This window comes from Pelodiscus sinensis, chromosome 1, assembly GCF_052426305.1.
Source record: "Pelodiscus sinensis isolate ZL-2025 chromosome 1, ASM5242630v1, whole genome shotgun sequence".
Lineage (NCBI taxonomy): Eukaryota > Metazoa > Chordata > Testudines > Trionychidae > Pelodiscus > Pelodiscus sinensis.
Window position 1 is genome coordinate 154,545,894 of NC_143052.1, and position 26,464 is coordinate 154,572,357.

Sequence of the window (26,464 nt, forward strand, 5' to 3'; positions counted from 1 at the left end):
CTCATGGGGACTTGAAGTATGATATACTATAATAGGTATTGTGGACAGAGGATTTGCTTGACCAGATAATCACTAGTTTTAGCCAAAGTAGAGTCCTGTTACTGATGGAGGCCATTACTATAAATACTTAAGAGGAAGGTTCAAGAAACTCTCTAGTAGGCAGTTATAAAATAATCTACCTCAAGGAAATTATCTTTATGATCCCTAGTGCTTAGAGGTTTGCCTCATCTTGGCAGGTTCAGAGTTATGACTCTTTCAAATCTGCCCTCTTTTGGTTCCTTTGTTTAGTATTATAACTCAGGAGATCCTTGTTATCCTTACAGATGTCCCATCATTATAACTGTATGAATGATTCATTAAAAATTGGAAGTTTTTATTCTTGTTTTATTGAAAATTGGCTTTTCTTCCCTTCATAAACAAACTCTAATATTTGTGGGAAATGTTTTGTTTCCAGATTTTTCCCAGGAAACATTTTTACTGACATTTTTTGCCTCTTCAACAAAGTATTTTCATTTAATTTCCCATTATTATTTCTAATTGTCAAAATGCACTTTTTAATCGGTCATGCTGGCAATTCTGTTCCCATCTCTAAATGAATTTTGGCTTGCTCGTCTTACTTGTTTTGTTCACAAATGATGTTCATGTCCATGAGCAGAATGCATGATGAGACCCCAACCATAGTGAACAACAACTGGATATTCAATTTGCTCAATCGTTCCCAAGAAAGTCAAAGCTGTTTGCTCAGCATTAATTCTGGATGGTTGTGCACCACCATCTTCCAGTGTCTGGAGGCCTATACAATAAAACTCTTCTACTTCAGACTGGTTGACAAGGAGACTTTTTATTGCCAGTATCAGGTATTTTGGTTTGTGTGCCAGAAGGTCCTGGACTCTCTGTCTCCCTTTCCCTTACCATACATATTTTACATATTTGGGTAGCTAGCATCCATGGAATTGTGTGGCACATAGTGGGTGTTACAGAATATGGAGTGTGTGGCTGTACAGCATATATTGATTATAGAATGACTATGAGCCGCCATTGTGACATGGCCGTGAAAAAGGCTAATACGATCTTGGGATGTATTAGGTGAGGTATTTCCAGTAGGGATAAGGACGTATTAGTGCCATAATACAAGACATTGGTGAGACCCCATTTGGAATACTGTGTGCAGTTCTGGTCTCCCATGTTTAAGAAGGATGAATTTAAACTGGAATAGGTACAAAGAAGGGCCACTAGGATGATCCGAGGAATGGAAAACCTGTCTTATGAAAGGAGACTCAGGGAGCTTGGCTTGTTTACCTTAACCAAAAGAAGGCTGAGGGGGGACATGATTGCACTTTTTAAATATATTAGAGGGATAAATACCAGGGAGGGAGAGGAATTATTTAAGCTTAATACCAATGTGGACACAAGAACAAATGGATATAAGCTGGCTAGTAGGAAGTTTAGACTTGAGATTAGATGAAGGTTTCTAACCATTAGAGGAGTGAAGTTCTGGAACGGCCTTCCAAGGGAAGTAGTGGGGGCAAAAGATCTATCTGGTTTCATAGAATCATAGAATAATAGGACTGGAAGGGACCTCGAGAGGTCATCGAGTCCAGCCCCCTGCCCTCAAGGCAGGACCAAGCTCCGTCTACACCATCCCTGACAGATGTCTATCTAACCTGTTCTTAAATATCTCCAGAGAGGGAGATTCCACCACCTCCCTTGGCAATTTATTCCAATATTTGACCACCCTGACAGTTAGGAATTTTTTCCTAATGTCCAATCTAAACCTCCCCTGCTGCACTTTAAGCCCATTACTCCTTGTCCTGTCCTCAGAAACCAAGAGGAACAAATTTTCTCCTTCCTCCTTGTGACACCCTTTTAGATATTTGAAAACCGCTATCATGTCCCCCCTTAATCTTCTTTTTTCCAAACTAAACAAGCCCAGTTCATGAAGCCTGGCTTCATAGGTCATGTTCTCTAAACCTTTAATCATTCTTGTCGCTCTTCTCTGTACCCTTTCCAATTTCTCCACATCTTTCTTGAAATGTGGCGCCCAGAACTGGACACAGTACTCCAGCTGAGGCCTAACTAGTGCAGAGTAGAGCGGCAGAATGACTTCACGAGTTTTGCTTACAACACACCTGTTGATACAACCTAGAATCATATTTGCTTTTTTTGCAACAGCATCACACTGTTGACTCATATTCAACTTGTGGTCCACTATGACCCCTAGATCCCTTTCCGCCATGCTCCTTCCTAGACAGTCGCTTCCCATCTTGTATGTATGGAACTGATTGTTCCTTCCTAAGTGGAGCACTTTGCATTTCTCTTTATTAAACCTCATCCTGTTTACCTCTGACCACTTCTCTAAGTTGCTAAGGTCATTTTGAATTATGTCCCTATCCTCCAAAGAAGTTGCAACCCCACCCAGTTTGGTATCATCTGCAAAATTACTAAGCACACTCTCTATCCCAATATCTACGTCATTGATGAAGATATTGAACAGTACGGGTCCCAAAACAGACCCTTGAGGAACTCCACTTGTTATCCCTTTCCAGCAGGATTTGGAACCGTTAACAACAACTCTCTGACTATGGTTATCCAGCCAATTATGCACGCACCTTATCGTGGCCCTATCTAAGTTATATTTGCCTAGTTTATCAATAAGAATATCATGCGAGACCGTATCAAATGCCTTACTAAAGTCTAGGTATATGACATCCACCGCTTCTCCCTTATCCACAAGGCTCGTTATCCTATCAAAGAAAGCTATCAGATTAGTTTGGCATGACTTGTTCTTCACAAACCCATGCTGGCTATTCCCTATCACTTTATTACCTTCCAAGTGTTTGCATATGATTTCCTTAATTACCTGCTCCATTATCTTCCCTGGGACAGACGTTAAACTGACCGGTCTGTAGTTTCCTGGGTTGTTCTTATTCCCCTTTTTATAGATGGGCACAATATTTGCCCTTTTCCAGTCTTCTGGAATCTCCCGTCTGCCATGATTTTTCAAAAGTCATAGCTAAAGGCTCAGATACCTCCTCTATCAGCTCCTTGAGTATCCTGGGATGCATTTCATCAGGACCTGGTGACTTGCTGACATCTAACTTTCCTAAGTGATTTTTAACTTGTTCTTTCTGTATTCTATCTTCTAAACTTACCCTCTCTCTGCTTGTATTCACTACGTTAGGCACACCTCCAGACTTCTCGGTGAAGACCGAAACAAAGAAGTCATTGAGCATCTCCGCCATTTCCAAGTTTCCTGTTACTGCTTCTCCCTCCTCACTAAGCAGTGGGCCTACCCTGTCCTTGGTCTTCCTCTTGCTTTTAATGTATTTATAAAAGGTCTTCTTGTTTCCCTTTATGCCTGTAGCTAGTTTGAGCTAATTTTGTGCCTTTGCCTTTCTAATCTTGCCCCTGCATTCCCGTGTTGCTTGCCTATATTCATCCTTTGTTATTTGTCCTAGTTTCCATTTTTTATGAGACTCCTTTTTTATTTTGAGATCATGCAAGATCTCCTTGTTAAGCCAAGCTGGTCTTTTGCCATATTTTCTATCTTTCCTACACAGCGGAATTGTTTGCTTTTGGGCCCTTAACAACATCCCTTTGAAATACTTCCAACTCTCCTCAGTTGTTTTTCCCTTCAGTCTTGCTTCCCATGGGACCTTACCTACAAGTTCTCTGAGCTTATCAAAATCTGCCTTCCTGAAATCCATTACCTCAGTTGTGCTGGTCTCCCTTCTACCTTTCCTTAAGATCATGAACTCTATTATTTCATGATCACTGTCCCCTATACTGTCTTCCACTTTAAAGTTCTCAACTAGTTCCTCCCTATTTGTTAAAACCAAATCCAGAACAGCTTCTCCTCTGGTAGCTTTTTCAACCTTCTGAGACAGAAAGTTGTCTCCAATGCAGTCCAGAAACTTATTGGATAGCCTGTGCCCCGCTGTGTTAGTTTCCCAACATATGTCTGGATAGTTGAAGTCCCCCATCACCACCAAATCTTGGGCTTTGGATAGTTTTGTTAATTGTTTAAAAAAGGCCTCATCCACCTGGCTAGGTGGCCTGTAGTTGACTCCTAGCATGATATCACCCTCGTTTTTTACCCCTTTTAGCTTAACCCAGAGACTCTCTACACAGCTATCTGCTACGTTCATCTCCACTTCAGTCCAAGTGTGTACATTTTTAATATACAAGGCAACCCCTCCTCCCTTTTTTCCCTGTCTGTCCTTCCTGAGCAAGCCGTACCCTTCCATACCAACATTCCAATCATGCATCCCATCCCACCAGGTTTCTGTAATACCAATGATATCATAGTTGTATTTATTGGTTAGCAATTCCAGTTCTTCCTGCTTATTACCCATACTTCTTGCATTTGTATATACGCATCTAAGATACTGATTTGATCTTGCCTCCCTGTTGTGCCCTGACCCTCCTTTCTCCTTGCCATTATAGGCCGTAGTCCCCCCCATTTCCAACCCATCTTCCAGTCCCGCACATTCAGCACTTACCTGTGGGCTTTGCTCACCTGTCCCCGTCGAACCTAGTTTAAAGCCCTCCTCACAAGGTTAGCCAGTCTGTGTCCAAACAAGGCCTTCCCGCTCCTGGAAAGGTGAACTCCATCTCTGCCAAGCAGTCCTTCCTGGAAGAGCACCCCATGATCAAGGAAGCCGAATCCCTCCTGGCGACACCATCTTCGCAGCCAGGCATTCACCTCCAGGATGCACCTCTCTCTGCCCGGGCCCCTACCTTTGACAGGAAGGAGTGAAGAGAATACCACCTGCGCTCCAAACTCCTACACCCTAACTAGATGGGTTTATGAAGGGGATGGTTTGATGAGATAACATGATCTTGGTAACTAATTGACCATTCATTATCAGTGGGAATAGGTCAATGGAGGGATGATAGGAGTTACTATAGAGAACTTTCTGGGTGTCTGGCTGGTGAGTCTTGCCCACATGCTCAGGGTTTAGCTGATCACCATATTTGGGGTCAGGAAGGAATTTTCCTCCAGGGTAGATTGGCAGAGGCCCTGGAGGTTTTTCGCCTTCCTCTGTAGCATGGGGTACAGAACACAGCTAGAGGATTCTCTGCATCTTGGGGTCTTCAAAGTATTTGAAGGCTTCAATATCTGAGATATAGGTGAGAGGATTATTCTGAGAGGGGTGGGTGAGATTCTGTGGCCTGCACTGTGCAGGGGGTCAGACTAGATGATCATAATGGTCCCTTCTGACCTTAAAGTCTATGAGTCTATATAGAATGGCTTTTGAGATAGTAAGCTCAGCACTGGAGGAAGGAGCAAAGGCACCATGTTACATCGTTCTTTAGAGAACTGCCAAACGAAGGCACTGGTTGGGTAGATTCCAGAAGGAGGCACATAGGATCACAGAATCGGAAGGACACACAAGAGGTTGTCACGTCCAGTCCCATGCATTCGTGGCAGGACCAACCACCATCTAGACCTGGGGTGGACAATAAAATGGCAGCAGCGGCTGCTGCAGGTATGTTTACTTGTGCGGCGCCTCTGCAAGTATGGTGCTTACAGCTCCCATTGGTTATGGATCACCATTCCCAGCCAATGAGAGCTACAGGAAGTGGTGCGGACCACGACACTGCTTCCTGCTGGGCTCCTTCCCATGAATGGAGATTGGAGGCCAACAGACTCTGTAAGCACCCATACCTGTGGAGGTGCAGATAAATACAGTGGTGATGGCCTGACAGGAGCTAACCGTGAACTGAATCTAGTCCATGGGCCAATATTTGCCCACGCCTGATCTAGACCATCACTGACAGGTGTCTGTCTAACCTGCTCTTAAAAATCTCCAATGATGCAGATTCCACCATCTCTCCAGGCAATTTATTTCTCCTCAGGCAGAAGGACTAGATGAGTCTTCAATGGGGTCTTTGAGGGAAGTGAAATTTGGAGAGAAGGGTTGGGAAGACAACACTATTCAATATTGATTTATTTGATTAAAACTAAATAGCCTGTTTGTTATAATTACAAGAATGGCATCATTAATTAAAAAAAAAAAAGCAAATTAAACCCAATTCCTGATGTACCCTCCCTCTGGGCATTACATCTGAATTCTGCTCATCACACGATGTACAGCTATCATGTGGTACATGCTTCTATTTGCACTGTTTGAACTCCAAGGTATGAAAATTTCTCTGAATTAGCAAGTGATTTGCAATCATCTAAAATTTAAGTGGACAACCAATACAGGGACCTACCAGGTGGATACAGGTTGAACCTCCCCAATCCAGGACTCTTTGGTCTGGCAACATCCCAAGTTTGGATGTTGCTGGACCAAAGAGCCCCAGGAGAATGGGATCTGTGAAGTCCTAGCTGGGCCAGCAGCGGCTAGGCAGGGGAACCCTGGTGTCAGCTGGGCCAGGGCCTCTGGGAGCCTCAACCCTGGCTGGGGAACCCTCGGCATCAGTGGGGACATGATGCAGCTGGAGTGGCCCCGGCCTGGGAATCCTGAGAACAACCTGGTGGCAGTGGGGCTATGCAGTGGCCCAGGAGCCCTGGCCAGGGAACCCTGGTAATGAGTCCAGGTGACAGCTGGGAGACCTGGCCCAAGCAGGGGAATCCCCAGTGGCAGTGGGGCTGGCTTGGAGGCCCTGGCTGGGGAACCCCAAGAATCTCTGGCAGCAGCAGAGCAAGCAGCAGTCAGGAATCCCCCTCTCTCCCCCCTGGGGCAGCAGGGCTAGGCTGCAGCAGTGGCCAGGTGACCTCAGGGCTGGGAAACCCTAAGGATCTCCCGGAGGTACCGGGGCCAGCAGTGGCTGAATGGGGCTGGTGGTGGTCGGACAGCCCTGGCTGGGGAAGTCCTGGTGGCATCGTGCAGGAAGTGTCAGCCAGGCAGGGCACCCCATCCTTGAGTCCCAAGGACAGGAGTTGGCAGTAAGTAGTGCAACATTGACCTCCCTGGTCTGGCAAACTCCCTGGTCCGGGACGACTCAGCTCCCAAGGTTGCTGGACCAAGAAGGTTCAACCGGTAATCAAGATCTCTTGCTTTAGCAAGGTCTGCAAAGATTACAGGGGTTGGTACTTTGCTATCACCTTTTGACTATGATGGTAGATCTAGGTCCTGACTCAATAAAGATCCCATGGTACTTTTCCAAAGAGTAAGGACATATCTCTGTGGGCAGACCTATAGGTAAATAACTTTGTTTTCCTAAATCTGCCCTGCCTTCTTTTGCACACACTAGTAGTCTTCACATCTTGCCTTATGTTATTGTGCATTGTTGCTCTTTTATGATAAGAAGTTTTCATGTTCCACCCAAAGGGCAGCTGCATTTCACTGGAGGAGTAAACTGCTTCCTTTCTAAAATGTATAAAGTGCTGGGGATAATTTGGAATAAAGATGCTATGTAAGCATTAGACATATTATCTAGTGTTTGTTGTGCGTGTGTGTGTGTGTGTAAGGGTGGCAACTTGCAACTCAAAAAGTGCTTTTCTAGTGTCTGGAGGTCTTGTGACTTGGCTGGGCACATTTTTAGGAAGTCTGGTTACCTCCCTTATTCCTATTTTATTAATTTTGCTTGCTGTATCTTCTTTCTCCCTCAAAGTAGGTGGCTGGTTGATTTCCAATCAAGATGCAGTGTGCGCAACTGGAAGCTCTAATTATCAATATGGAGGAGCTTTGTCTTTTCCCGCTCCACATTCTCACCATGGCTGTGAGCATTATGCGGCTCTCCGAGGGCATAGGGCTGCACCATATCCTGCTTCGTACATGCAGAGAAATCACTCCCCAACGGGTAAGTCTGTAATGTCTCTTCACGCAGAGAAAGCCTGCACAACTCTGCCTTGCATTAAAAGAAACAGCAAAACGAGAAAAGGAGAAATCAGTAGAGAGAGCACGGTATGCGTCTCTTCTGTAACAATCTGCACTGAACTCTGAGAACAAACTAACTCCTGAAATCCACACATAAGGAGAGTATCCAGAAATTAAAAGGTGTGGTACACAGAAAACAAGCATGTAAAAGTTACTGAGATAGATATGTCACAAAGGCTAAGAAGGGAAGTAGGAGAGAAATCGCGTTTAAATTACTTATTATACCAAAATTCCAAAAACCATTTTGGTCTTTCTTTTCACTCCAGAATCAGTCTTGCTTCTGAGAGTATGTCTACACTAGCCCCCTAGATCGATCTAGGGAGGCTAATGAGGCGACCGAAATTGCAAATCAAGCCCGGGATTTAAATACCCCGCGCTTGAGTTGCATGTTCCCAGCCGGTCGCCATTTTAGAAATTGATTTGCCTGAAGTAACTGCCTGTGTCTACATGTGACAGTGAAACGGGATTCCAATTTAAAGCCCTATCTCGAATTAGCTGGTAGTCCTCCTGCAATGACATACCCTGAGACAAAAGCAGCCATTAAGAGAATCTTAAGAGCTGATCTACGATCAGGTTTTTGTATTGTCAGTGTGTCTTTAGAGCCCCTTCTGCCTGAAAATTCTCTGAATTTTCAGGCAAAAGGGGCTCTAAAGACACACTGACAATTCAGGACCTTCGTCCTCCGGATGTGACTGTCAATATTAATCATGATGGCAGTTTCTCTGAAAAAGTTCAGAAGAGGGCAACAAAAATCATTTGGGGTGTGGAACTGCTACAATATGAGGACAGAGTAATGAGACTGGGCTGTTTTATCTTAGAAAGGAGGAGGCTAAGGGGGTATATGACAGAGGTCTATAAAATCATGACTGGTGTGGCAAAAGTAGATAAGGAAAAGTTATTTACTTGTTTCCATAACATAAGAACTATGGGGTCACCAAATGAAATTAATAGGTAATAGGTTTAAAATGAAATATTTCTTCACACAACACAGTCAACCCATGGGACTCCTTGCCAGAGGATATTGTGAAGACCAGCACTTTAACAGGGTTCAAAAAAGAACTAGATAAATTCATGGATGTTAGGTCCATCAATAGCTTAAAAACCAGGTTGGGCAGGAATGATCTCCCTACCCTCTGTTTGTAAGAAGTTGGTAATGGGCAACAGGGGATTGCCTGATGATTATCATTTGTTCATTCCCGCTGGACACTTGACATTGACCATGGTCAAAAGATAGGATATTGAGCTAGATGGACCTTTGGTCTGACCCAGTCTGGCTGTTTTTATATTCTTATATGGATACATGTCCATAAGGTACTGGACTGAGGTTATGTTTACACTACGGGATAAGATCAAATTAAGATACGCAATTTCAGCTATGTTATTGTGTAGCTGAAGTTAAAGTACCTTAACTCAACTTTAGGAGCTGTCCCCAGTGCAGAAAGTCAAAGAGAGAACACTCTCCCTTTGACTTCCCTTATTCCTCGTGAAAGCAGGACTAGCGGCATTGACTGGAGTGCCCTGTCAATTTGAATTAGCGTGTCCTCACTAAACCTGCTAATTCAAACCCTGGAAGGAAGATCAACAGTGGCAGCTTAAATCTTCTCTGTAGTGTAGACATACCCTCAGAGAATCAATTTGTTTCACAAAAGGCCATTGAACAGTCAGCAGCTGATAATAACTTTGCTCATTCTGACCTTACGCTGGATTTGAACTGACTGTGCTAGAGATGAAAGGTTCTATATTCCATTTAGAATGGGTCAAAAATCAGAATTTATGTTGCATGGGAACTGCTGACATTTTAAAATTTGGTTTAATTCCAAATAAAAATGAAAATGGCAAAAATTCAACAGTTCCCCACAAAACAAAATTTTTTATATGTTCTTGTTTTGGATTGGTCAAAATGTTAATTTTTTGATGCAATCAAATATCATTCAGATTTTCCTTTTTAAATTTAATAGTCATAAGTAGACATGGTTGGAAATTTTCCATTGAAATGAGACTTTGGCAGAAAATGACAATTGGCTGGAACAAAACATTTCACTGAAGCTCTTACAGACTGGCTAATTTTTTCCCCCCAAAAAACAAAAACGTTTTCACTGGAAACCAGCTGGTGTTCCATGGTCCACAGCTTCATGCTTGGGAGCCTGGTGTGTTGATGGAAGCTAGGTCTGGTAGGGACCCATGGCCAGGGGCCCCTGAAGCACTCATATTTTTTCCCAAGCGAAATTCAGTCAAAATTGACATGTTTTCCCATGGCAAGTTTTGGTATCCGCAATATGGCATTTTCCAATAGAAAAAAAAAATCAATTCAAAATCATTCAGCTAGCTCTGGTCCGGTTACCATTTCTCTGCCATCCAGACTAGTATGATTTACTTTTTGAGTGAAGAAACCATGAATAAAATAGGTTTGTTCTTCCCTGTGAGATTGTTAACCCAAGCCCATAGGCATGAGCTTTTATTGGCCTATTAGGGCATGTCTACACTTATTTCGAAATAACAAGGTGAGTGTCCACACTACCAAGCCTGTTATTTAAAAAAAAAAAAAAAAAAAAAAAAAAAGGATTTGTTATTTTGAAATAACTCCTGCTTGTGAAGAGAAATAGTGCTATTTTAAAATTATTATTTCGGGAGTTAGTATTTCAGAATAACTTATTTTGAAGTAACTCCCTAGGTTAGACATGCCCTTAGATTATTCTCTCAGTTCTGCCTGTTTTCTATATTTCTTTTTTGCCTTGCAAAAACTTGGTGTAGTCACCAAACTTTTGTGTTTCCTCGAAAGTGAATTTGATAGAGAGCTCAAGCAATAATCTGCAGATGTTTCCAGGGCACGATAGTTGGACTTCTTTACCATCTACTCCACATGCCAACTTGCTTTCAGTACCACACACCAAGGGAGCTGCCACTGCTGGTCCAAGGTAAGGTTACAGAAGAATCATTAGGCAGCATGGAATGGAAGCATGAACAAGGTGTTAGGACTTGGTGACCAAGTCTAGCTCTGCCACCACCTCATTTCATGGCCTTACTAAGTCAATTTACCTCAGTTTTCCACTCTGAAAAATGAGGACAACTAGGTTTACCAGCTGGGTTTTGCGAAGCTTAATCTTTTTTGTTGTTCTTGGAAAATGTAAAGGACTAAATAAATGCTAATTAGTATTATCTCCACCTTTTAACTGATGCACACAGGGGCAGATGACTGTTTTGCGGGGCTCTGGGCAGCATAATTCCACGGGGCTCCCCCTTTGCCACGGCGCATGCGCAGTGACGCCATGCACATGTGAAGCGGCGCCACAGCGCATGCGCGGGGCTTTCTGAAGCGCGGGGCCCGGGGAGGCCGCCCCGTTCGCCCTGCCCTATATCCGCCCCTGGATGCACAATTGGTCCCTTCAGTCTATTTTCCAGTCTTTTAAGGCAGTGGCTCTCAACCTTTTCCAGAGTACTTCACCCCTTTCAGGAATCTGATTTGTCTTGAGTACCCCCCAAGTTTCACCTCACTGAAAAACTACTTGCTTATAAAATCAGACATAAAACTGCAAAATTGGTTATTTTCTCATTTTGACCATATAATTGTAAAATAAACTGGAATGTAAACATTGCACTTACATTTCTGTGTCTAATACATAGAGCAGTATAAGCAAGTCATTCATGGTCAATATTAAATTGTAGTTTGTACTTCACCACCAATTCTTTTTACGTAGTCTGTTGTAAAACTAAGCAAATATTTTGATCAGTTGATGTATCCTCTGGAAGACCTCTGTGTACTCCCAAAGTACACATAAGCTCTGGTTGAGAATTAATGATTTAAAGTTCTCAAGTCATGGTTCTTTAAACAATGTATGAAAACAATAATTTTTGCACTGATTTTAGGTTAGCTTTTGTACTTGTAGCCCTATTTATAATATCTATTACTAATGGAAGATTTACCTGGCATTGCTTGAGTACTTAACTCAAATAAGTTTTGTTTTTCTTCATTTAAATCATTGCTCTGAGTGGGGCTGGGGAGGAGGGGTCCAGGCTGCCCCAGGGAGAGAGAACACCAGCCCTCTCTCACTTCAGCAGTTTAGGGTTAGGCAAGAAGCAATTGTTCATGGCTGCTGCAGCTCCAGTGGGCACAATTGAGGGAGTGAAAACAGACAGACACACAAACAGACATACTTGTCCCTTTCTCCACTTCTGCCCCCTGCTGGGGTTAAAGCTGTCCAGGTCCCCATCTGTGACCCTTTGCTGTCCCCTGTGGTCATTCTGCAGTATAACTACCTGATGCCAGACCTCTCCCTTTCCAGTGTATGAGAAACATTTGAACTCCAAGCACATCCCATTGTCCTGGCACAACCAAACCCTGACCTTGCTTTCAGTTAGGGTGAGGAAGCTGCCTACCAAATTTGGTGCTCCTAGCTCTTACCTTTGAGAGGAGTTTTGAACAATGGACTCACAAATGAACAGACAAATGCACATTTCTAAAATAGATAAGATTTATAGCACATTTACAATGTATGGGGCTGTATACAGTCAAACTATGTACATTCAGTGAAAAGATATTTAAGATCACTAATTTAAAATTGAAATATTTGAAAAAAAATATTAATCTTTAATAGAGACTACTCCATCAAGGGAATACTTTGGAGTGTAGACATACCCTGAGGCTTTTTCAGAAAAGCAGCCGTTTTTCCGAAAAACTTCACTTACGTCCACACTGCAATCGCGTTCTTTAAAAAAAAAAATCGAAAGCTCAAAGAGGTTTTTCTGACATTGGTAAACCTCTTTCTATGAGGAAGAACACCTTTTCTGAAACAACTCTTTCGCAAAAAGGTGTGTGGATGGGGACGAGGGAGTTCTTTCGATAGAAGAGAAAAGAGGAAAAAGCACAGGTGCCCTGGTGGCCACTCTGCCCATAGTAATCACAGCTTACATGAGAGATAGCTATCTGTTGAAAAAGCAGATTGCTTTTTCGATGCACTTTGGCAGTGTGGACACTCTCTTTCGGAAGACTTTTTTTGGAAGATCTCTTCCGGAAAAGCTTCTTCTGAAAGATGCCTGCAGTCTAAACATAGCCAGTGTGTAGGAACGGCAGTCAGGATTTCTGGATTCTCCTATCAGCAATAAAGACAGCCATTTGAGGCAGTGGCTACATAAATGGGATTGGCCAATAGGACTGTTGAGTTCTATGCCTGGGTTTGGTGATTAACCCTCAAGAAAAATCATGTGTGCATTTTTGTAAGTATTCACTAATTCTGGGTTCCTTATTTTTTGGGTGCCCAATCTGAGAATCTTTGCTTAATAATCAGAAGTTTTGAGCACCTTCAACTCCAGCAGAAAGCAGTGGGAGCTGCCTGTGCTTTGAAAAGCAATGTCTCCCCTCAGCACATAAAAACTCAGGCATCCAAAACTAGTGGACACTGAAATATCTTTAATCCCTCATCACCCTGCTGTGTAAAATGGGGCTAATAATGCTTGCCTCACTGGGGCATTGTGCAATCGAGTTCATTAGATGTTATGAAGCTACCAAGTGCTGTTAACAGAAAAGTTGACATTTTCTGAATTTAGACGTTTGGATGAAGTATTTAATTTTAAAATGCAGAAAGCCACTGGAGATATTTTTTATACAAATTTCCCCTCCTCTGTTGATCAGCTGCAGAGCTGGTGGATTTTTTTTTTCAAATTTTAGAAATATAAGCAATTCCAAAATTAGTTTCACATTTCCTCCCCTTCCCCCCCCACTGGCCCCAAACTAGCCTTAGTTGTTATTGGATTTCCAGCTGAGACCTGTTTAGTCTGTTCTGCTATCACAGTAGCCAGTTCTGGGTAATGCACTTGACTCTGCCATACTGTGCTATCTGGGGGTTAATCTACCTATTTAAATTCTAGTATGGTTTACACTGCTTCGTTCCAGCCACTATCCATGTCTGTGGACTGTCAGCAACAGTGCCATTAATGTTGCCAACCCGGGGAGCGACATGAACGGCAGTCCTCCAGGCACGTTTGTGCGAGGTAACATCCCTTTGTCCACCACACCTTCATCTGCGTCGATTCCTCTGCAGGGAGCAGGCACTGGCAATGTGGAAACACCAGGGGAACTCACTCTTGCCAGACTAGCTGATTCTGCTTGGACCTCCTTGCATTCGTTTTAATAGGCAGGAAGCTCTTGAGGAATGTTCAGCAGGATCCAAACAAGGCTGACTGGACAAGAACACCATCTGGGATCACAGTTCAGAGTGGGGAGGAGACATGCACACAAGGAACCTGTTTCAGCGATGCACCGGATTCCATAAAACACCTTGCACCTCTTCACTTCCAAAGTGGACAATAAAAGACTGAGTCAAGAGGTCTGGTGCAAAGGTAGGGGAACAGTCAGAGGGGAGCTAGCTTCTGGTTGTATCATTCAGCGCTACAGTAGACAATAACCGATCCGTCTTTAGAGTCACCTTTGCTTCCACGTCCAAAGCAAAGGGGCCAGCAATTCAGGATCCAGTGGGATAGAAGTGGACACTGGGTCGTTGAATGGGATTTCAAAGGAATATACATTTCAACTTAGGCCAGTGTTAGCTAACAGGGCGCTCATAACAGTAACCCAGAAACCATGACATCCCCCTACTGTTCCTGAGGAGTGTATTAAAGTGGAAATGCCCAGAAATGCCCTCACATTCCTAAACACTTGTTTTATGAAATTCTTAAAATTCCTCAAGCTAACTTCCAATGTGGAAGAAATTTCCATCAGCCTCCCTAAGGCCCTCCCCCTGGTTCACATGCATAGGGTGGTGTTCTTCCTTCCTCTACTACAGCTAATATTGTAGCCTTTGTATGCTATAAGAAAACCTAGCAAGACTGCTAGAAAGTTGGCTGCATTGCAACGTTGGGTGAAGTGGATCCTACAGTGAGTTTGTAAAGTGATGTAAATTCCGTGTGTCATATTTATTGTTATTTTTGAGCAGTTACAAAAAAGGATATTAACCTTGTATTTCCACTTTGCTTCAGGGTACAGGCAAAGTAAAAATAAACAAATGATATGGTTTGGTTTAGTCTCATTTGCTTGCCAAAAAGCAACAATAATAAATTGCATCTGTCTGTAGAGGCATCAGACAGAACTCGAAACAGCTCAACCAGCAGGAATCCCCAACCTAGACTGGAGCTTTCTGTCCCCATCTGTGCCCTTAGCCTGCTCTGGAACCTTGAGAAAGCCTCTTCCATTCTCTCAGTCCCGGCCTCCTTTTGTAACTCTATATCAGGGGTGGAAAACCTTTTGTGGGTTGGGGCCACTGACCCACAGAAAAATGAGTTAGGGCTAGGGTTGCTAGATGGTTAAAACAAAAATACTGAACCCCTGCCCCCCCAAAAAAACACCGGGAAAAAATTCTGCTGGGGTGGGGGAGGGGAAGAGACCAAAGTTGTTAAGAAAAAAAAATTAAAATAAAACAGCATTAAAATAGCATGTCCCCTTTAAGTGCAGGGATAGGAACAGGGAGAAGTTGAGCACTAAGACCCAGGGGAAGCATTGCTTCCCCTAGGTCTTTTCGCCTGCAGCCATTTTGTGCCAGCAGCCTTGCGAACCAGGTAAGCATGGGGGCCGGAGGTGTTGGGGGCTAGGGGAAGGGAGGCGCTGAATATTTGTAGGATTGCCAGGTGCCCGGCCTTTTCATCTCCTGGCCAGGGAAAAATTCAAAAAATACCAGACAGCTCAGGTGACTGGTATTCACCCGGACAGTCGGGTATTTTCTGCTCTTGCCCGGTGAAAAAAATTCAGAGAATACCAGACACCTGGTAACCCTGGGGCCCACACACAAGTGAGAAGCGAAAAAACCAACCGACCGACAGCCCTCACAACGGTAGCCCCCCCAACTGAGAAACAGAAGGGTGCTCCCTGGGCCTGCGGTTCCCCACCTCTGCTCTATTGAGTGTAACGTTGTCAGGGCAGGCATGCGCTAGTGGATACAGTGCCTGGGAAAATGGGGGCTGTGATCTCACATAAGACATGTTCATGTCGCTGCTAGTGAACTACTCCTGGCTTCCCACCCACTGCAGACCCTCTCTCGCCAGCCTCTGCAAACTGACTTGAATCAACTACCTGCATTCCCCAAGCCAGCCAGCATACAGACCCTCGTCACGCTGATACCAGCCGCTGTGTGCTGCAGCGGTGAGTGTGCCCAGCCCAGACCACGCTGGCTGCCTGGGCACAAGTGCCATCAACCCCTGTATTGTGTGCGCATCCAGCATCTTCCCACCCTGGATGCTGCCGGGCTCCTCCCTGCTGGTGTAGCATCACAAGCAGCTGCTGTGAAAATGGGCTTCTAGTAGCAGTTTCTGACATACTAGCTTGTCAGTTTTGGCTTACATCAGTTTTTGCTCAGTACACTCTGGCTGCGTCTTCACTGGCATGGTTTTCCGCAAATGCTTTTAACGGAAAAGTTTTTCTGTTACAAGCATTTGTGGAAAAGAGCATCTATGGAAAAGAGCATCTAGACTGGCAGGGACGCTTTTGCGCAAAAGCACTTTTTGTGGAAAAGCGCCCGTGCCAATCTAGATGCGGTTTTGCGCAAGAAAGCCACGATCGCCATTTTCGCCATCGGGGCTTTTTTGCACAAAACGGTTCTCAGTTGTCTACACTGGCCCTCTTGTACAAAAGCATTTGTTCCCCAAATGGGAGAATTGTATTTGTGGAAGAACGCTGACAATCTTGCATTAGATCGTCAGCGTTCTTGCACAAATTCAAAGCGCTAGTGTAGACAGTTGGCAAGTTTTTCCGCAAAAGCAGGAGCTTTTGCAGAAAAACTTGCCAGTCTAGACGCAGCCCCTAGGTATGGAATTCTGAAAGGCAGCTGTTTCTGATGCTACAAGTAGAAAGCAGCCCAGGCGAGGTGCAATCAAGGAGCCCTGTAGCCAGCAAGGTATATGTGTCTGTCCAGTAAAATTTTCTTTGCATATTTATATTTGCATAATGAATATGCAAATAAAATGTTGTCAGTTCACCAAAAGTGCGGACTTGAGACATCCTTCGTCATAGACAGGGGTTGCTCTGGCAGTAGCCCATCTGCAGGGGTCCCAGCTCCCCCACAGGACCCTCTGTGGACAGTGGCTGCTGGACCCCAGAAGAAGTCCAGCTCAGTCCCGGTTTGCACTGGGTGAATGAATGCTGTGGCTCTGCATTTTAAGTGTAGTCTTTAGTATTATGCATTTCAGAAGAATAAGTCTTCTGATTGAAAAGAGTATTTTATACATTGTGCAAGCATAGCTGCTCCGAAATTCACTAAGGAGAAACACATGATGGAAGCTTAATGACTTATTTTGTCTTTACAAATAGATCTTTATTAAGGTGTACGTGGATTATTAAAAGTTACTTGTACATTCCTAGAAATGCTCTCAAATGTTAAGCTTATTTAACAAAAAAAAGTTGAGTTGGCACAATTTATTTAAAGAAGGAAATTTGTGTAAATAGACAAGAAAACATTTTATATTAGCTTGTACTGTGAAAAGACAATTGAGGGTTTTTTAAAATACTCACTTTGAAAACTGAAATATTTGATTATTTTCCACCCTCATTTGTTTTACACAATTCAGTGGTATTTAGGGTGGAATTTTTATGAAAAAAAAGGCAGAGTAACATTTACTTAAAATACCTGTTTGCAATTCTGTAGTGTGGAGAGTAAGAAGATGTGGAGCCTGTCACCCTTGTCTGATTTCATTTCTCCATGTATAAAATGTAATTTTAAATGCTACCCTGCGAACCTGTTGAATGAGAACATTCATAAACAATAAAGTCAGCAGAGACCACTGGGATCATCTAGTATGACCTCCTGCACTAATTCCTGTTTGAATTAGAAAAATTTGGAAGAAAAAAAAAAAGCACCTAGCTCTCAGTAAAGAATCCACTGGGGCAAGTTGTTCCAATGGTTATTACGTTCACTGTTTTAGAAACTAGCACTTTGTGCTTTCTAGATTGAATTGTATAGCATCGGCTTTCAGCTATCTGATCTTGTTCATTTGCTCAATTGAAGAGGCCTCTGTTTAATTTTCTCTTCTGTGGGTACTTAACTGATCAAATGACCTCTTAATCTTCTTTTGGTTAAGATGAAAGATTGAGCTCCGTGACCCTTTCACTGTAAAAACATTTTCCACTCATTCTCCTGCTCTTCTCTGAATCCTCTCCAATTTATCAAAATCCTTCCTGAAGTGTGGGATATCAGAACTGAAAATACTATTCAAGTGGGTGTCACACCAGTGTCAAATAAATGCAGTGTTCCTAATCCTTCTAGATATTCCTTTGTGTAGTCAAGTATTGCATTGATCCTTTTGGCAACAGCATTTCAGCCGGACCTTGTGTTTAGCTGATCATCTGTCAAGATACCCAAGTCCTGGTTGACAATAAAAAGGAGGAAAGGGTTGATGATTATGTCCCTCTTGTGAAAAGATTTGGGTTTTTTTAACCTGATGGGCAGCTGTATGGACGCGCAGTAACACTACAAAGGTACTGGCAATGAAAAATAGACACAAACTTGATGCCAGAGAAGGAGTTGGTGCTGAGATGGGTTTTCCCTGTGTAGTCTTCAAGGCTCTCAGAGCCTGAGTAGGCAGTGATGGTTTGGTTTTCCATGGCACTGCTGATAGGGCTGGAAATAGGAATGTTAAATGGTAACTGGATACCCAGGAAGCATCATCCTTAGAGATGTTAAAATACTTTTGACACAAGGGGCAGGCCTGAGCATGGGAAGAGGCAGCAGCATGGACAGGAGAGGCAGCTGGTGCTGCAGGAACCAGCACGCACAGGTGTCAGCTTAGAAGCTGGCTCCCCCCACATGCCAGTTCCTGCCAGCTACAGGTGGTTCTGACTTCCCACATATCCTGGCTTCTACCCTGCTGCTTCCCCCAATGCACTGCTGCCTCTATGGGAGGTAGCTCTCTATGTGCAGCCAGCTCACCCTGTGCAGCCAGCTCCTCTTTCCTCTGTTGCCTCCCTGCTTATTAGTTAACTGTGTACAGGAGTACACTTTAACATTCCTACACTTAACAGGTATAAACTAATTAAATAGGCTTTTACATCCCTACTGCACAAGGGCTTTGCTCCTGCTTTAAGACTGAAGACATTCCAGTTTGGGACTGGTGAGTGTGTGTGTGTGTGTTATGGCCAAAATGGCAATATTTGTCCTGAGGGAGGGTCTATGTAAGCTGACTTTAGCACAAAGGTTAGTCTCAATTCCCTTAGTTGCCCAATCTTAACATCATGCTGTATGCTTTCAGAAACCTCAAGTGCCTCTCCCTTCGAGTGGGGACAGGAGGAAATGAAGGTGTGGCAAGCTGCATACTATGCAAGAGCCACCTCATAACTCTGGTATAGAAAGTCATGGATGCCAGGGGTATTTTTTCCCCTTCTCACTTCAGTGGGCCCCTGATCCAAGCAAATACTTTCTCTCCCTTTTTGGCAGCGTAGCTAATGGAAAAGATATGGAAAGAGAAATGAGCACAGCTGCTGTAGAAGTAAAAGTCAAGCAGTTTAATAAGATCAAATCATAAGTGCTGAAAAATTTCCATCAAGAATATTAAAAGGAACTGGCAGATGAAATTGCAAACCCAATAGCAAGGAATTTTAATTAATCCAGGAACTTGGGCTTGCACTGTGACAGGAGAATTGCTAATAGAATTCAGAATGGTCTTTCTTGGTCTGCCATCCTTGAGACCTGAGGAGGTCACTTCCACCTCTCTGCTGACAGACTCTAGACTTCCCTGCTGCTGGCTGTCAGCAAGCCCCAGCTGCTGCTGCCCTTGGGCTGTAGGGGATGCTAAGTCTCCACTGCCCCAGGGCTGCAGTGAGCAGGCCCTTAGACCTGACTTTGTGGTCCTCTGGCTTACCCATATCCATAGTTATGCCAGACTTGCTTGTCCCAGATGAGAGATTCAACCTGTGCCTGTTTATTCTTAAAAAAAAACAACTAATGATCTAATAAACTATAGGAAGTTTAGTTTGACTTCAATGTATGCAGGGGCTTGGAATGAATTTTGAAAGAGTAGTTAAGAACATAGGGGTTAAAAGGTAACAAAATACACCATGGTTTTATAAAAAGTAAGTTGCACTAGACCAACCGGATCTGTCTTTGAGAAACTGGTTTTAGATGCAGGCAATGCCGTAAAACTGATCTACCTGGACTTCAGAGGCATTTGATACATTTTTTCCACATGGGAAATCATTCAATTGGAGATGGGAATTAATGAGACTTGAAAGATGGACAAGGAACTGGTGGGTTATAATGAACAGTGAACTGTCAGGCTGGAGTGAGGTTATTAGTGAAATTCTTTAAGGGTGGGTATTGGAACCAATCTTCTTTAACATTTGTATTCATGCCCATGGCACAAAAAGGGGGAATGTCCTTATAAAATTTGCAGATGACAAAAAGATTAGAGGTATTCTGGCCCTCCCCTATATTGGCAATATCATGCCATAAGAACTGGATGATCTTCAAAGCTGGAATGGAATGAAATTTAGCAGTGCAATGAGTAACAAAAGACTAGGGAATTGCCAGTTGGAAGCAACAGGAGGAAGAAACTGGTTGTTTATGAGATGACTACAAGCTGCCAATGCGAGGCAGCCATGAAAGAGGCTAATGAAGTGATATTGCCAACAGCCCTAGTGAAGTGTTAGTGTCATACAAGACATTGGGGAGACTTCAAATGGAATAGCATGTGCAATTCTAGTTTCCTGGATTTAAGCGAGATTAGTGCAAAGCAGGATAGGTGCAGTGACAGGCCACTAGGATGATCAGAGGAATGGGAAACTTACCTTATGCAAGAGAGGCTAAAAGAGCTTGGCTTGTTGAGCATAATCAAACAGCTGAGGGGACATACAGCTGCCCTCCTTAAATACATCAGAGGGATAAATAGCAGGGAGGGAGAGGAGTTAGAATTTAAGCACCAGTGTGGGCACAAGAACAAATGCACAAACTGGCCATCAATACACTTAGGCTGCATTTACACTGGCACATCCTTGTGCAAAAACGGCCACCTCTTGCGCAAAAACATGCCACACATTCTTGCCCAAGTAAACTGATGTTGTACTGTAGAAAATCAGGGCTTCTTGTGCAAGAACTCTGACACTCCCCCTCAGGCAGAAGCCCTCTTGCGCAGAGCTCTTCCAGAAGAGGCCAGTGTAGACAGGCAACATGAACACTGGCATGGATGCTCTTGCGCAAAAGCACATGCCAGTCTAAATGCTCTCTTGTAGAAGAATTTTTGCACAAGAACTCTTCTGCAAAAGAGTTCTTGTGCAAGAAGCTGCCAGTGTAGATGTAGCCTTAGGCTTGAAATTAGACAAAGATTAACAGAGGAGTGAACTTCTGGAATAGCCTCTCAGGAAAAGCAATGAGGTCATAAAACCTAACTGGCTTCAAGACTCTGCTTAGTAATGGCATGATGAGACTATTTACCCTGGCATGTAGCCATACTGCAACTGCTAATAGCAAATATCCCCCAAAGCCAGTGAGAGACTAGTTGTGGCACGCTCTGAGTTACTGCAGTGCCTTGTTACCCAGGGCTACATCTAGACTACACTGTATTTTCAAAATAGGATATGCAAATTCCACAGGATCTCACTTCCAAAAGCAGGTCTTTCAAAGATGAAAGTAGTCTGGATGCATTTTTTCAGGAAAATGCCCCTTTCGAAAAAACCATGTAAACCTTATTTAAGGAAGAGAGGTTTTTCAAAAAAGGTTCCCCCCCTCCCCCCTGAAAAAACTGCATCCAGACTACTTTCATTTTTGAAAGACCTGCTTTTGAAAGTGGGAATTTGCATATCCTCTATTGAAAATATAGCAGCCTAGATTTACCCTAGCTGTCTGAATGTTTGGGTCTTGCTGATCACCATACTTGGGGCTGGAAAGGAATTTTCCCTTGGGTCAAATTAGCAGAGAGTCTGGGGGGTTTTGACCTTTTTCTGTAGCATCAGGCAGGGGTCACTTGCACGTTTACGTGAGTAAATGGTGGATTGTCTAACTTGAAGTCCTTAAAACATTTGAGGATTTCTGTAACTCAGAGGTTTTAGGTCTAGTACGGGAGTGGATGGATGAGTTTCTGTGGCCTAAAAGTTACAAGTCAGACTCAGTGATCTTGATGGTTCCTGTTGGCCTGGTTTATACTGCACATCTAGGTCATATGCAGCCTTAGGATGACCTACTGGGGAAATGCTTTCACTTACATTTGGCTCCCATCACCATGCTTCTCTGCTACCTTTATAGTGCCCACAGCTATGCTGCTATGTTATTAGGACAATGCAGAGTCAGCATCTGTGTAAGTCACAGTGCAGTTTGTGTTGACTGGTGCTGGGCCCCAGGAACTTCCACGCACTGGCCAACACTGATAGTACCAGCCATATAAGCACTCTTAGGAAGGAGATACACTGCTGATACAAAGAGCCAAGAGTGCACACAAGAGATTTAATAGGAGTGGCTATATACCCAAATAAGCAAGGTCAACATTTTGTAGTGTAAAGTCAGAGCTATGAGACTGGGTCAACAAGTGTTTTGTACAGGGATATTTCTAACGTATTATAATGATGGAAGAAAGATGAAGACATCCATGGAAGACTTGTAGAAAATGAGGATAGTGGCCCTTAGAGCAGCAGACTAAATCTGTACCTGAGAGAGCTAGCCATGAATATTAAATACTAACGGATCAACTGGTTAGCTAGGTAACACATTGTTCCAGAACTAACACATATTTGAAAACTGATTAACTAGTTAAGAAGTCTACTCTAATATACGAACTATACCAGGATATTCCCAGAAATGCACTTAACCATAAAGTCTTTTAAATGCAAGAAGGCCAATTATATTTGCTCTAAAAAGCTAAACAATAAGCAATCAATACAGTAGCAAACAAGTGTTTGTTCAGTACTCTCCCCAAGAGCCCATCCCATGCCCCTCTCCCCCCCAAGTGGCACCAGTGTAATCAGAGAGGAATGACAACTATCTAGCAATCACGGGTTATGTACACCATATAACAAGTGATTTCATTGTCAATTGCTTTCTGAAGCTCAGAACTAATTTTGGGCAGTCTAGTGTTGCACATTTCTTGGTTTTCCCTCAACCTTGGCCTAGGCCAGGATGGGTCTTTTCTTTTGATTTTATGGATGTCAAAACTAGCAATTGGTCTTCTCTTTTCACAAGCCCATATTTTAAAATATTGGCATTTTGGCAGCTACTATAAATTCATCACAATACAACCCTTCTGTGTGTTAAGAAAAAACTGTTAGAGATCATCATATTTCAAGAACAGTTTCCTTACAAAACTTATCTTGTTCCAGGCTGCATTCTGGTGTAGCATTTTAACCCATTTCCAGGACAGGTGCCTTTTGCTTTGCTCTGTACACAATTTACTGAACGCAGGCAATTATTAATCAGGCTAACCTAACTTTAAACCTATTTTAAAACTATCCTATAAAAGTAAACTTAGTGTATGAGAATGTAAATTAACTATTCAATGGATTAAGACAGATTTCTATAAATAAAAGCAATCCAAATGTCAGATCTGACAAGCTATATACATTATAAACAACCAACAGTGATAGATTGCAGATATAAAATTGCTGATTTCTCTTGCAGATTATATGTATTTGGGGAATTGGTGGGGCAACCCCAGGGCACCTTCTGCTTGGACTTTTGAGTTGACAATATCTCTATAGTTATTGCACCAAATAGTGTATCAGTGATACCCTCCTCAAATGTTAGCAGAACAGCCTAAGTATTCTTCATTTTATTATCGCTAACCAATTAATATTACTGCAATTGCATAATTTGAAATAAGATTACTTCACAAGTCTTTTGTAAATTTGTTTTATTAAAGCAATCATGTTGCATGAGAAATCTATCAGTACATACGTGGTAGCGAGCCGCCTGCCTTTTATCACCAAAGAATTGAGGGGGATCTATTCCTTCTGAGATCTGGGTCCGTTGCAGAATAGTTGGGTAAGATTCTGAAGGGTACAGAAGGTCAGAGTAGATTAGAAGATCACGGCCATCCTTTCTGGGTTTAAGTCTGGTTTGTGGTACTGATTATCTGATAAAATCCAGACTGATCTGTTGTGGTAACCAAGAATGAAGTACTTGTTATCTAGTCACTTAAAAGCATATTTTAGCTTTTCACATTAAAATATTTGTTTTCTAAATCCATGTGATTTACTTTGCGCTGCATTAATTTGAAATAACATTAATTAGTGGCAAAACTACTGGGGGCAGGGACTGAAAATTAAACTGATTTCCTTCTCAGTCTAGGCCTACAATACAAGCTTTGATCAAGAATTTTTCCTATTGCTTCCTTTTCTCCTGCATTCATTACACTGCTATGTTTTCAACAGAACAGAACAGCCTATGACACTGTAGCAGGAACTATTTATTGTGGTAAGAAGAAATGGAGTCAGATGATACCAATGCTCAGATTACCAAACTTTTTTGAACTTGTAAAAAAGCCCACAAAAATAAAAAGACTACCATCAGTAATGGTTGCCCAAATTAACTGGAGACAGATTTGGACATTAAACAAATGAGCCATTTCTGTATGGTACAAGCGATTATCTTGAAAGTTCTGATTTGTCTTAAATGCCGAAGAAGTTGGAAAGAAATAGCACCTCTCCAATATGGAAATATTAACATTAGATTGACAGGAAGAAAACAAGTTCTATTTATCCATAAAGGACCATTTCTTTCAGTCTCCAGAAAGGAGACACCTGGAAATATTGCCATAAGTTGTACATCTTAATTTTTTTATGGGAAAAGAAAGATGGGAAAATGTAGCTGTGGCCTATGGTGGTGTTTACAAAATGTTACACAACCATCTTCTCAGAGACAGTTGCAGGGTTCCTTTGGGGGCAAAAATCTAACAACATGTTTGTTTAATCCAATACATTTTGTGGGTTTGGGTATCAATCCCTAAAAGTCATTAGTGAATTTCTTCACTCCAAGCATTGTACAGTAGACTTCCGATAATCCGGCACCTTTGCAACCTGGGGGAAAAGAGGGAAAGGGGATTATACCCCTGTGATGGGTCTGCCGGGACCCGCACTGCGTCTGGCCGGGGGTGGGCAGGGAACAAGGGGCAAACCCTCCGCCATTTTGCAGGAAGGCAGGGGAAGCCCCGAGCAACCGCCAAGAGTTTCTGGGAAGGGAGCAGGCTCCCCACCCCCTAGGACTGCAGTAGTTATCGCCAAGCAGGGGGGTGAGGGGCAGAGCTGCGGGACCAACCCAGCAGCACCCCAGCTGCTCTGCTCCGCTGCTTCCCCAAGTCTGCCACTAGTCATTTTCAGCAGCAGCGGACTTGGGGAAGTGCCGCCCCTCATCCTCCTGCTCAGCGATAACTACTGCAGTCTGAGGGGTGGGGAGCCTGCTATCTTCCCAGAAACTCTTGGCAGCAGCGTGGGGCTGAGCACAGCCAGAACGGGGCAAATTGGGGGGGGAGGGGGGGGACTTAGCTCTTGCCCTCTCTCCTTTACTGCCACTTGCAAGCCAGCAGCTGGGTTTCCCCAGCTGGCCAGGCACCAGCAGCTGCGCAGGGCTTCCCCTGCCTTCCTGCAAAGTGGCAGAGGGTTTGCCCCCTCACCATGCTGTTCCCCACCCACTCCCCGCCCGGACGCAGTGCGGTCCTGGCAGACCTGTTACAGGGGTATAATCTCCTTCCCCTCTTCTCTCCCTCCCTTTCCCAGCCACGAGCACCCATGGGGCTCACAGCAGCTCCAATTGTCCGGGTGGCCAAAGCACTTCCAGGGTCCAGTTGGTGCTGGACTATTGGGAGTGCCGGACCACTGGATGCCGGACAATTGGAGTTTTATTGTATTTCTTTACTACTTTTAAAATGTATTATCTAAACATGTATTTTATGCATGATTACAGTCACTTTCTATGACTCTCTCAATGAAGAGGCAAATTAGGTTGCTACTTTGCAGGCATAAAAAGTTACTGTAGTATTTGTGAATTAGGTTTGTGCAAATAACTTCAAAGCTATACGATTAACAGAACAGACCTTGGTAAAAAAGTAGTGAAAATGGTTGCTTCCATTTGTTGGGGAAGGAAAAAATTTACTTCAAGTTCTCGCATATAGACTATGTAAACAGATAGATGGAGTTTATATGCAGCATGTAGAAAATATCAGCCAGAACACAAATTATGGCTGTAACTTTATAAATTCAACGATTGGTTTTCATGTTCTTAAACTTTTGCCTAATCATTTCTATATTCAGAATAACTTGACTCCCTACTGATGAAGAAGCCTAATATTTTGCATGGTTACATAGCTTTGGTAACTTTTATTCTTCATGTAACATTGATTAGGAAAGTTTTGGAAAAACAATGCACATGTTCACTGTTAACGTGAAATATGTCAGGTATTTTTAAATGAATTAGAATGCCACAATATTGTAAGTGGTTGACTTAGCACTAAATATTGACAAGCAGTTGCAGCAGTTACTCTTGACTGTCACGTAGTTTGTGCAGGGGGATATTCTGGGAGATGTTTACAAATGTGCATTGTAAACTAGGGCCATGATAGTGTACCAAACCTTCAGTTACGTGCAATTCCAGCCACCTCCCCACTGCTGCTGCCTCTGTATCAGAGGCAGCAGCATAGTAGGGAGAGAAGGGGGAGCAGGTTTGCACAGGGAGCTGGCTTAAAAG

General features: G+C 43.2%; 1 protein-coding gene across 5 annotated transcripts in view; it reads left to right on the top strand.

The window, feature by feature from the left end:
* Positions 1-15,136, top strand: part of TBX19 (T-box transcription factor 19) — a 35,180-nt gene extending 20,044 nt beyond the window's left edge. Inside the window, exons 6-8 of one of the 5 annotated variants that reach the window (XM_075907231.2) lie at positions 7,567-7,755; positions 10,612-10,747; positions 13,695-13,895. In XM_075907231.2, the coding sequence (XP_075763346.1) occupies positions 7,567-7,755; positions 10,612-10,747; positions 13,695-13,761 (392 nt within the window). In that variant the 3' untranslated portion in view covers positions 13,762-13,895. Of the gene's footprint in view, positions 1-7,566; positions 7,756-10,611; positions 10,748-13,694 lie in introns of all 5 variants that reach the window. The other 4 variants (XM_075907239.2, XM_075907222.2, XM_014574349.4 and 1 more) reach the window with 4 other exon arrangements.
* Positions 15,137-26,464: the final 11,328 nt, after the last annotated feature.